We start from the raw sequence: 12,603 nt of genomic DNA on the forward strand, positions 1-12,603 counted from the left end.
ATACCGAGAAAGGGAATAGACCAGTCAGGTACAGCATGTCCTACCTAACGAAGCCTAATATATACTAGTTCACCGTCGAAGGCTAATACACTCATATTTTTGGCAATTATAAGGAGCAATTCACACTTTTTTTGTAAATCGTCGATTCGTACGCTATGTGCCTATTTCGCAGTGCCATAAATTGACCAAAAGGAATCCCACACGAAAGTGGCGAAACTTCATAAAACAGTGAGCTTAGGCGTTTTTACCTGCTTACTAATGACGCAATTGTTGCTTTTAATTTGCCCTGTTTTTGCAGATTATAAAGCCAAAAATATTAGCGGTGAGTTAATATAAAATTTTTCGAGAAGAATACGAGTTGTAAGTGTGCAATACCGAACAAGTATCGAATAGTCGAGCGCAAACATATATTTGTAGCAGGAATGTTTATTTCAGTCAGGTTAGGGCCACACTTGTACTGAACAGTGAAAAAGAAACACAAGATGACTAATTATCGGGCGTTGTCGCTTAAAATGCAATGCTGCAGCAGTAGACATGTTCATTGCGCAACATATGCCAGCGGTCGGCATTACTTGCGCTTCTCAAATCAAATCTCGCGGCGTTTATTCATAGCAATGAATAATCGAAAATTGTTTGAACGTCATCCCGTTGTAAACGGCAGCACGGAAACAAGTCTTGTTCTTTCATACGAGGTCACAATTTTTGAGCCTTACTGAATTAAAAAAAAATCGCTTGTGGTAGAAAACATAATTTGTCTTTGAGATGAATCATTCATAGAGACGGACATTACTTGCACGAGAAATCGAAAGGTATAGTTAACTAATTAATGAAGACTCCATAATCAACTTCTTCGGTTATTATTTCAAGCCACATATTGCAATCTACAAATTGTGGCTCGTGAGATTGCAAGGCATGAAGTCACTTGAAATGAATTTCCATGTTGACATCGGTTTCGAAATACCCTTTACCCACGTTGGCGACAATAGACATTGGCATTGCAGTTAGACTTGTGCTTCTGTGCATAGAATAGCATTTTCTTAAAAGTAAGCGGAAGAACACTGAATTTTTACGGCAAGTTTTATAGAGCATATCTCGAATCTGGTGCCATCCTAGAAGTTCATTCCAGCTGAATGCGCCCTGGAAGCTCTCGGGCTAGAATTTTTAAATTGCGATATATGCCACAAAATGAGTAAAAAAGAAGTTGAGTAGTATTTTTTTATTAATTAGGTAAATATGTGTTTCGATTTCTCGTACAAGTAATGTCCGCCTGAACGAATAGTACATCTGAAGGACCACACTTATGCTATCTGCCACTGAAGATTTTTTTTAGTTCTATCTCATAAATGATAACCACGTACAGACCACACGATTGAGTGAACTGCTACCGCGGCGCGCATTCAGGAAACTGCATAGCTTTTAATTCGAACGGCTTTTTTTGTCTTCTTTGTTTTTGTTTTCTTTGTTAAAGTACGACGCGTTTTTCCTTATCGGGGCCAATGGGCGTGCGTTCTGGAATTGCAGTTTGTGTGTGGACGCGCAGCTTCCCCAGGGGCTGCGAGGAGGCGTCGTCGCTCGATTGAGGGGGGCCTGTTTGATCGGGGCGCGCCCTCTAAATGGCACGTCGCTATGTGATGAGAACGATCGCACTCCTCCTCGTGCCTGGTCTGCAACGTTGGCAGTGCTCGCCTCGCATCAGTTATATAGGGAGGTGCTACGTGGTATCCGAAGTAACGAAAAAAACAAACAGGGAAAAACAGTCTAGTGAGTTTCTATGTTGCGGCTGCGTCTAAAGCCCAATTAAACAAAGGTTTGTAGATAAAAATTTGATAGATGTGATTCTCCAAAAATATTTGACTTTGTACTTGTCCAAGATCATTACACATCCCTGCATTGTGCCTTTAATTATGAAAATACCTATAAGGATAAGAATAAAATCTGCATGTTCTTGTCAGTTCGCATGGCGCATTCTGGCCATCTACAGAGTCGCATGAAGCATTCAGGGCAGTCATAAAGCTATGCGCTTACTTAGATAGTCAGCTTCAATGGTTTCTCTGTAACTTCTTATTTATTATATTGCGTGGGTTTCATTGATGTAGTGCAAGCAAAAACAACGCTGTCCAGGAAACACAAGTAAAAGTAAAACAGTGGAGAAGCAAATACCATGGGGACAAATGTGGTGGAAAAATGTAGAAAAAAAGAAACAACACATATTAAATTTCGCGTAATATAGACAACGTTGACTGCTATTGAACCAACCATCATGTAAAGCTGTATAAATTTGTCATAGCATGTTTACCATTGCAATAAAATCGTGTGTTGTTGTGGTTACACAATTAGATGCCTTCACTTGCACCCTCAAGCCGGGATTTAGTATACTTTCATACTGTCGCTAACTTTACGTGAAACTGTACCAGTCCTTTTCCTGTTTTCACATCGAAGGTTCTTTTTCCTAGTCATCTAGAGCATAGAGCGTAATTTGGTCTGTCCAGGAATTTTACCTGAAGAGCCGGACATTACTTGAACAACAAATTGCAAACTTCATGTGGCTAATTAAATAGTATTCAGTGTTAACATTTTATTCCTTCATTTTAGGAAACATTCCGCTTGCGGAAATTGAAACCGAGCAAGAGTGAAACCACGTCTGCTTAGAAGAAATTGCTGTAGATTCTGAAGTACACAGATATCAGTAAGAGACTGCAATGTTGATGTGATAATGTTGCTGTTAAGCAGTCGTTATCGAATTACAGACCGATTTAAATACCATCACAGCCATGCAAAATCTTAGGATATATCAATCATAAACTCTTAGTGCGTTTCCTGTAGTCTCGTAATCTGCTATCTAACATACAGCGTGGGTTTAGGCGCGGTTTCACTAAGGCAACGCAGTCGAGTTTACTCATGACCTTGTCCTTCACCTGGATGTTGGCAACCAGGCTGACGCTGTTTTCATAGACTTCTCTAAAGCATTTCACACAGCATTGCATTCTAAACTCCTTGCTAAACTTAACCCTGTACTAAATATTGCTCAAATAGTTAACTGGATTTCAAGCTTTCTTCCACTTCATTCCCAGTTCGTCTCTTACAGCTCGACCCAATTGACTGCTATTGATGTGACATTTGAAGTTAACTTCCATTTTTGGGACAGTGCTCTTTTTTTTTAATTTACGTAAATTTTTGCCTGTTATGAACTCTTCTAACATTCGTCTTTAGGCCGATGGTTGTGTTTTATATGAAGTTATTAACGCTTCTGATGATCATTCTGATGATCCAAGAGTAATTTTGTAAGTTTTGCACTTCGTACAACACTTCGAAAATGAACATTAACTTTGTTAAAACCGTCCTGATGTCCTTCTGTGAAAAAGCTTCACCTCCACTTTTCCATTACTCCTTCAATGGCCGCGCTGTGTCTAAGGTATCTGAGTATAAGTACTTCGGTGTCATTTTTACGCATAACGTCATAGTCAAATCACATGGATTACATCTGTAACAAAGCAGTAAAGAAAATTTGGCTACCAGCGTCGCACAAGATGCAACTCTCCAAAAAAATACTAAGCCACTGTTATGTAGATGGCTAATCCTTCCAGTTGTTGACGAAGCGCGCGCCGTTTCGGACCCTTACGAGCGGTGTGGAATTAACAGGCTAGAAGCAATTCAGAAAAAAAGCTGTAAGAAAAAAAATTTTAAGACTTATACGTCACCGTTATTATCGGTACTTTTCACCCTCTTCCTCACTTCTTTCCCTGAATTTAACTTCGCTCGATTCACATCGCCTCATAGCATCGTTAGATTTTTTGCACAGCATCGTAAATTCTTCATTTAGACTTTCAAAAACAACTATACTAACCTCAATGTGTCCGGCAGCGAACCAGACGCCCATCTGATTCACTTCACTAGTTTGCATTTTGTGTTTCTTCTTTCTCTCTCTCAAAGGCTAACGCCTGCTTAGAAGCAGCCGTCTTCGAAATCTAGCAAAAAATAGACTATCGTTCTAAACAATATTGTCCAGAACTGCGTGACGCCAGCCTTTGGGAAGAAGCTAACTAGACCGCTAGTGTTTTTTGTAGCACACTTTAGGGCTGGACGCATGGAAGGTGGTGCTAAACTTATAATTTAAGCTAATGAAATACGAATACTGGTAAGCGGAGTTCTATGACCGGACACATAAGACATCGACACATGGGACAAGCGTGGGACGATAATTTAGATATGTAGATGACTTTCTCGTGATATTAAACTCTAACACTCTTCAGACGAACTCAAATGCTGTTGACATTTCGCTACGAGTATTTATATATGTAGATGACTTTCTCGTGATTTTAAACACTAACACCCTTCCGAGGAACTCTAGTGCTGTTGACATTTTGAGCCTCTTTAGACTACATGGAAAATGCTTAGCTTTTCCTCATGAACTTCCTAACAATGACATCTTGCAGTTTTTAGATATTAACTTTTTTTATTACGTTACATCTTTGCGGGAAATATTATCCGTGAGCCCGTAAAGAGCTGTTAGCGTTTGATTCAGCTCATAGCAAGGTGGTAAAACGAGAGATCGCGACTCGGTGTCTAAGGTCGTTGCTGACAGTCTTGTGTTCACTTGTCTCAGGATAGCTTTAATTGCCAGACTGAGCGCCTCCAGGCAGCTGGTTTCTCTTGCTCAATCGACAACTGTGCCCGGGGCCCTCCTTCAAAAACCGAAGGGCAGCAAAAAACCTCAGCCGGTTCTACGAGCTAAAATGCCTGAAGTTCAGTCCTACGTTCGCAGGATGTCGCACAAGTTGAAGCATGTGACTAATACATACAATGTACCTATTGTTTCTTTTCTTTTTTGGCCCCACGCAAGCTTACTGGGTTGTGCGCACGCATCTCGGGACTTCCAAGGAAACCGACTTGTGGAAAGAAGCTTGCCAGGCCCTACGTCACATGCACCGTTAGCGTTGTGTACGAGATTCCCCTTACTTGCGGAAAGATTTATGTCGCACAAACCGGCCGATGCGTCAATAATCGGGTACGGGAACACGAGTGATCTGTGGATAACGAAGCTTCATTTCATTTGCGTATGCATTGTAAGTCCTGTCCCTGTAAGCCAAGACTTTTCGTATTCGAATTCTAGGAATGAGTGGGAATGCATTGGCTAGGGAAACCATGGAAGCATATCATATTTGAAAGAAAGAGAGCGCCTGTATTAGCGATACGTCCGTAATTCCGCGCAGCAAAGAAAAGCAGTTTTTAGAAACGATGCTGTAATCATGTGCGCTCTATGATATTGCGAAATTGTGTCTTGATGGCCAATGCGCTTGTGCGATCTTCTTCTGGTGGTTATACAAGTAGGCGATATGTTCTCAATTATAAACATTAGTTGCCAGTCTAGCGCTTGTCCCTTATGTCCCTGTCTTCTTTGTCCTGTCAAAAAAGTGTGTTTACGAGTACTAATTTATTACTGTGAACCAACTAGCCCACCAACGAATTTAATTATTCAAACATGACTTCACTAAAGCCAGGCGTCAGCTTTGTATTTCCAATAGGTGCCCCAAAGTGAACAATTAAAAAGTTATTTAATGAACCTTTGTGAGTTAGTCACCAGTGTGTAGTCATTCCTTGCGCATGTATATTCTGCATCTTGCTAAAGTATATCCGAAAAGATGAAACAACGCTGGCCTGTTACAGGTGATCTTTAAAACACAGTTCAAGCTAAAGGTAACAACAATCAAAACAGGTGATATAACTACGAACGTGGTAAAACAGGTGATATAATTATAGAAACGTGGCATCCGCTTCTACTTTTTGTCTCACTGATATTTTTACCAGTGCACCTGAAACGACAATTTGAAGCCGTCAAATACGAGCACTAATAAAGAAAAGATACAGACATCTTTAAACAGTTGGCAGGGCAGCATGCATAATGTTAGCAACAAAGATTGACGTACACGCTATCGGAGATGCTGAGGTCGCTGTGCTGCCTTGAACTGAGGTAGGATTTTGTCGTCGCCCAGATAGCAGTAATGATGGCAGGCAAACCTGAAAAGCAAGGGTAAAAAACGGCCACATCGTGAAGTAATTTTGTTTCTTATTAGCTCTCGAAGGGCAGAACACACTAAAATTCAAAAGCACTGAGGTGCATTTTTTTGCACTGAGCGATATTTTTTTGCCATTTATTAATTTATTTGACAAATCTACACCACCATGAAGGCACTATTGCACGGGGGACATTATGTAATACAAGAATACAAACAAAAGTAACACGCGTGCAGAATAGCATGATTACAGGAAAGAAAAGAAAGACAAACAAAGCACTGAACGAATATTATTTACTAATAAATTGTACGCTGCGTAGGGCTGGCAACGTTAAATGCTGCGCGAAAGCTTGGTCTATTGATAATTGGTATCGGGGAAAAAAGACTTGAAAGCACCAGTAAGACATCTGTTTTCTTGGTTCTTAACAGCGTGCTTAAATTGGTTAAAGGTAACCTAGGGTGTAGAAAGTGTACGTGCTGGAAACACACTGAAAACGCGAATATACGGAACTCATTGCAGCAGTTGGTGCCTTTTATGTCTGTGTATGTTCAAGCGCACCTACGACTGTATTAGGACTTCATTAGCCCTGTTATGCAAATCCCGCTGCACATGCTGCAAATATGTGACGTTTTTACGCTTACTATTGCTAATATTATGTGAAAACGGTAGCCGTCGACAGCATAAGGCGACTAGAAATATTGCTTTACGTTAATTTCAACTGAGCAACGAAAACAGTGCAAGCTCAAGTAAAACTGACATCACGTGCAGATGCACTCACCCCAGCCGATGAATGCGTAGACGTGTATCCGCACAACTTCTACGGAGAACGTCTTCACGACTAGGATGTAGAGGTAGAGTCCCTCAACGAACATCCAAAAGAAGTTGGTCCCCATCAAATACGTGAGCACAATGTAGAGACCACAAGCTGCCTGCGTTCGATTGGGAAAAAATATTTATTTCATTTTATATATTGTTTAATGCGAAATACAGCACTCCAGTTTAGTACTACCTCTAAGGAGGCTTATTATCAAACTCGGCTATTATAGCATTATCTTTCCCACATATTTATCACTGTATTGGCCAAACACAGTTCCACATTTCAATTTGCAAGAAGTTGTGGACACACACACACACACACACACACACACACACACACACACACATATATATATATATATATATATATATATATATATATATATATATATATATATATATATATATATATATATATATATATATATATATATATATATATCTGACCATGTAGAGTACATATGCAGAAAAATACTACGAAATGAATGTTTGTTAGAAGCTAATTACGGAACTAATTAATCATAACGTCCGCTTTGTTGACCTGTCAGGAGCTGAAACTTCACTCTCGCATATCTAAAACGAAACAATGGGCTATTCAACAAGTTTTCCGCACTTCTGTCAGCATTTCGAAGCATCAAAGTAAGCGCAGGATATATTATAGATTGGGAATTACAGAGATAATTACATTGCTTTAGTCATTCATACTTTTTCGCATATTTCGCCTTGCTGATGGCAAATTTATGGGTTCACAACGACTCATTTTTGTTGTGAAATTCCTCTAAAGAGCAAAAGAAGATTTCATACCACGGCACACTTGCAGAGGTATGTGCCTTATTAAAGTCAGGGCCTGTATTCAACTATAGTTCGCAGGCCGCAGCTGTTTGTATACGAACACGATCTGCACAACTACGACAGCCAGAATAATTTAGCGAAGGCAGCAGGCCAATGGCAAACAGCTTTTGCGAATGAAAGCTGCTCTTGATACGGAAACTTGACGTGGGGTCTCTGTGGCTGCGTGTTCTCGTTTAAATACTTTACGTTTCACTCGTTTTCATGGCAATCAGGCATCCACTAACTCCATAGTGAATGTATGGAGCCTGCATTCACGAGTGTATAATGAATCGTTCTTGCGTCATGTACAGATCGAATTCACGTCAAGTGGAGGAGGCCTTCTATTGCATGTAATGAACAGGTTCCCTCCATGCGACAAGCATACAGCTTCCTGCAATAATTACTGTAGGACACTAGACGAAGGATGTGTGTAGTACACCGACTTGTTATAACTTCGTCCTTATACTTTCTAATTATCTTGCACATTTCTTAGTTTATCATTCTCAACAACGTATTGTGTTATAAATGTAATAAACCACACTGTAATAAACCACAGATACTGGCTACTCTGTTCCCTTTAGAAAATGGTGATTGCTTGAAAATTTCTAAAAATAAAATGTCACAAAGAACGCCCCAAGAACTTCTAAGGACAAAAGCACGAAATGTGTACAAGTCAATGCACTACCTACATTCTTAAGTTTTCTGAACGATCACTGCGCAAGCGTTCCCTTTGGCGATTTTTTGTACGACGCACTACTACATAAATTAAACGGAGGTGGCGATCACCTGAGGCACGTGATATGTTGTGCCCTTCGTGTTGGTGACAAGTCACACCGCAACAACATCACCGAATGCTGAGCGTACTTGACAAGTTTACCGTAATAAGGATATACACGGCGGGAGTGACCTTGCGAGTTTCTAGACAAGCGGCAGCATACAAGAAAAATGTTCGTTTCTTGGCTATTGTGGAGACGATTAGTGTGCAACAAGAAAGAGTGGCCAATAGGGCTAAGCGAACCAGGTTTTTGGCAGGACGATGATGACGCGACTTGAGACTTGGCTAATTGACGCGCGAGTCAATAATTCGTTACACAATCACAACGAAGAGTCATGTTGAATGCATCATACGCCTCGAATCCGCACTTAAAATAGCGTGCATTTGAGTGCGGTTACATAAAAATGTTTAGAACAGTCGATGAATTGAGCCCTGTATTACGTTATTAGGAAGTCCCAAGTGATACCTAAAAATAATACTAAAAAACGTCTGACGATTGCAATATTCCCTAATGCAAAATTTGACCACCTGTATACGTGTTTTCATTTCGCGGTATATTGAGGCAAAGAATATGAAAATCAAATCGCCGCACCGACTGGCAGTGGGGCATTGCGGCCAGTGCCTTTGCAGAGGCTGGGGCATTAGGAGACTGCCGAGCGGCATCGGAGCCAGCTGTGGAAGACGCCGACGAAGAACGCGCGAGCAGTGGCAGGAGCGCGTTCGCGAAGTTACGGCGAGGGACGGCGGCGCTCAAGCTAGAAACGGGCGCCAAAGATCTGCGCTCCAAAAATCTATTGCAAGGTGTGACGCTTTCGCCTGCCATGCTTAAAGGGCTGTGGCATGACCTTAAAGCACCATATATTAATGCTAATGGTCGACCTATCGTTTGTTGCTTTAACAAACCTGCAGGTATTTGCGTGTGATTAGGTGTATGGAGGCGTACAGCGCGTGAGCTATACCGTTTTAAGGAGAACTTTTTTTTTCAGAGCGGCCAAGCCACGCTGCCAAGCCAAATACGCCACAAACACAATTGCTACCTGGCAATTGCTACCTAGAAGGCATGCATCAGATTTACACTTCCTCAGCGACCGAAATGTTTTCGATAATTTCACGCTTACTTACGCTTTGGAAATTTGGCAAAGGCACCGACTGAAGCGTAGCGGTGATGATCCAAATTATAGAAATGAGAAAATACGTAACCATAAGATTCACGTGTATCGTGTTTCTTAGGCAGCTGAGGTCCCTGAAAGAAACAAAATTTAAGTTTTGTTACTTGAGAAACATCACCCCTAGCGCAAAAGTAACCATTCTCGTAAATAAGAAATAAGTTATCTTCAACAACGTATGACTCATAAAATCGGTGCGCTCCTGTCAAGATTTAAAACAGGCCCGCTGCATCGTCTGTGAAAACTGCAAAATGTTTAAATGAGGATTAGCAAACAAACCTTTCGAACCAATTTGTTTGAATGCGTAAAACAGTTTTGAGTTCCTACTGCGACTATCTATGTTACATCATAAAACTTCACGCTAGAAGCGTAGGCATTGAAATAAAATAACAAAAATCCTGTTCTTTCTTCCCTTCGGCTCAAAACCCCAACTCCCCGGGGGTGATAAGGGCGCAACATCACCAATCAGCAACAGCATCACGTTCCTCGCAATACAAATCAATACAACACTGTTGGTAACCAGCCTAGTCTGCTAGATTATAAATTTATTTTCGAAATGTCACCACTATCTCCAACAAATAGCAAACAAACTCCCACACTAACTCGAGAGTTCAAGCGTTACTGGACGTTGACGCGAAGGCCGATAGTGAGCACTGGTTCTGCAAACGTTCGGTCAGTCGTGTGACTCGGTTTGACAGGGGATGGGAAGCGCTGCACGGCATTGCAGCTGCTTAGCGTAGACGTTGCCTTGAGGCTTGGGAGCAAGCTGAATTTTTTTTTTCAATGCGCCTCATATGACCGGACATATTGGTGATCGAACGCAGTCCCCTGAATGTCATTGTGACTTTCACCTGATATTTATGTCCCTCCTACTGAGGCGTGAGCTGCGTTGCTGTGGCCACTTGCGAGAAAAATGGGGAGCGGAGAGGGCAACGTTCCTTTGTTCCGTATTGTTCTGAGTATTGTATACACATGGTCTACGTAAACGGTCTCTCAAACCACGTCAACGAGGAGACCGTTGTACTGCCAAAACCATTCACTTATGAACCTTGAAAACGCACTGCTGCTTTATCAGCTATAAAATTTTCCTATTTATTACCGCACTTCCTGCTTAGTCATTACGTTGGAAAAACATTCAGCGAATGGCTGTAAGTTCATCGGTCGGTCAGAAGATGCAGAAAATCTGGCGAGGATGTTGAGGACTTGAAACAAAAGCCACGCGCTCGTTTAGCTAAATTCTCGCTGCTGGGTGTAGGCAAGAATAAATTATTTGAAGCATTCCTGCTGCAGTTTTCAAGCTAGTAGGCACGATATACCATGCTCAAAAAAGTGCTGCCCCCCAGTGACCAAAAACGATGACTAATTTTAAGTTTATCAAGGCCGCCTTCAATGCGCTACAGACGGAGCATCACCATCAGGGATGCACCCAGAAATCCACCAAGCATAACATATCGTTGGTCTTACAAAAACGCAGGATCTCAAGCAATTTGTTTCTCTACTAGGCGTAAAGGAAATGGCTTGCTATTGCTCCATTGATTGACAGTATGGGCTCCAAGGTATTTGACAGACGTCACTCCAGGAATATCTTCCTGAATTTCTTAGAGCAAAGGAGGATACTGAAAGTTCGGAAGAAAAATTTGAGAACCTCAACAATGCGTATAAAACTTCTTACTTGAAGTAGAAGAATATCCACAGGGCGAGGGTAAGTGCACAAAGTGACAGCCCGTAGCCGATATAGTATAACAACGTCTCATCAACCTGAAAAAGAACACAAAAACAAAATCAAACCGTTGAGCCCCAGTACGACGCCGACATGCATTTTTTTTGCAAAGAACTGAAATCATCGGAGCCGCATATTTTAAGCAATCAGAGGAGCGGTCGTCATTCATTTGCCGAGTACATATGCTGGCTCGCTTCTCTCGCGTGAAATATTCATCAGCAAAGCGGCACATGTCAGAGACGAACACTAAAGCTTTAGTACATAGTAACAGATTACTACACCGTGTGGCCCAGCTGGTATCAGCGAAGCTGTTCAACGCAAAAATATATATACATAGAAAGATAACAAGCACGGTGCACGCTACAATTATAAGACCTATGATATATACATATATACATATACATATATATATATATATATATATATATATATATATATATATATATATATATATATATATATATATATATATATGTTGCGTATATTTGACAAAACCGGACCACTTCTACGCTCCACACCGGCGATGTTGACGTGCGCCAGGCCCTCTTGCACGGCTCCTGTAGGGACTCCTCGTTTAAACTTTGAAAGCGCTTGACGTGTAGGCTCCCACAATTCTGTATATTTCTGTGCAACCTAAGCGTACTTGCTACAATAGAAAACATTGAACGCTCCTGCGTCTGTGCTGCTGAGCAATTTTCAACAGCTTGGTGCGTAACGGTTCCCAAAAAGGCTGAGCTTAAAGCCGGTGCAAGACCCACAAGTTTGTTCCTGAATTGATTTCTACTACAGCACCCTGCTGTTTTCTGTAATGCTCGTCTACTGTCTTGTAAGTTGTGCTTTTGTTTTCCTTCCTATTCAAGTGGGCGGTCGTAATAACATTTTCAGGAAATAAGTGCTAGTCTGCTCTTCACTTACTTTATTTTTTTATGGGCGTTTACTTTTTCATTACATAAATATACCTCGAATGTCGCATCTCGACCAAATATCAGAAAAGGGAGCTGCTGAATATAAGCTCACCTGCGTATCAGCCGTGGCGCCTTCCAAAACGGGCCGGCAGTTGGAATAGTCGGAACGTAGAGCCCAGGATCCATTTTGCCAACACTGCCGCGTGACGTTTTCTGTAATCCAAAACAGTACTGTGAGCATTTATGTTACCGACGTAATCTGCCTCATCTGTAAAAAACCATAACCATCGCTTCGCTTCATCACCGTCGGCACACTTTGGGAATGCTAGCATTGCCTCGCAATTTATATATATATATATATATATATATATATATATA

At 41.2% G+C, this 12,603-nt stretch overlaps 1 protein-coding gene across 3 annotated transcripts in view; it reads right to left on the minus strand.

Moving 5' to 3' along the window:
• Positions 1-12,603, minus strand: part of LOC135911069 (diuretic hormone receptor-like) — a 194,759-nt gene that overhangs the window by 24,909 nt on the left and 157,247 nt on the right. For all 3 annotated transcript variants that reach the window (XM_065443165.2, XM_065443163.2, XM_065443164.2), the window contains 5 exons: positions 12,338-12,438; positions 11,273-11,358; positions 9,557-9,677; positions 6,791-6,941; positions 5,925-6,015 (listed from right to left, as the gene is read on the minus strand). In XM_065443165.2, the coding sequence (XP_065299237.1) occupies positions 5,925-6,015; positions 6,791-6,941; positions 9,557-9,677; positions 11,273-11,358; positions 12,338-12,438 (550 nt within the window). The remainder of the gene's footprint in view (positions 1-5,924; positions 6,016-6,790; positions 6,942-9,556; positions 9,678-11,272; positions 11,359-12,337; positions 12,439-12,603) is intronic.

The sequence above is a fragment of the Dermacentor albipictus genome, chromosome 1 (assembly GCF_038994185.2).
Source record: "Dermacentor albipictus isolate Rhodes 1998 colony chromosome 1, USDA_Dalb.pri_finalv2, whole genome shotgun sequence".
NCBI lineage: Eukaryota > Metazoa > Arthropoda > Arachnida > Ixodida > Ixodidae > Dermacentor > Dermacentor albipictus.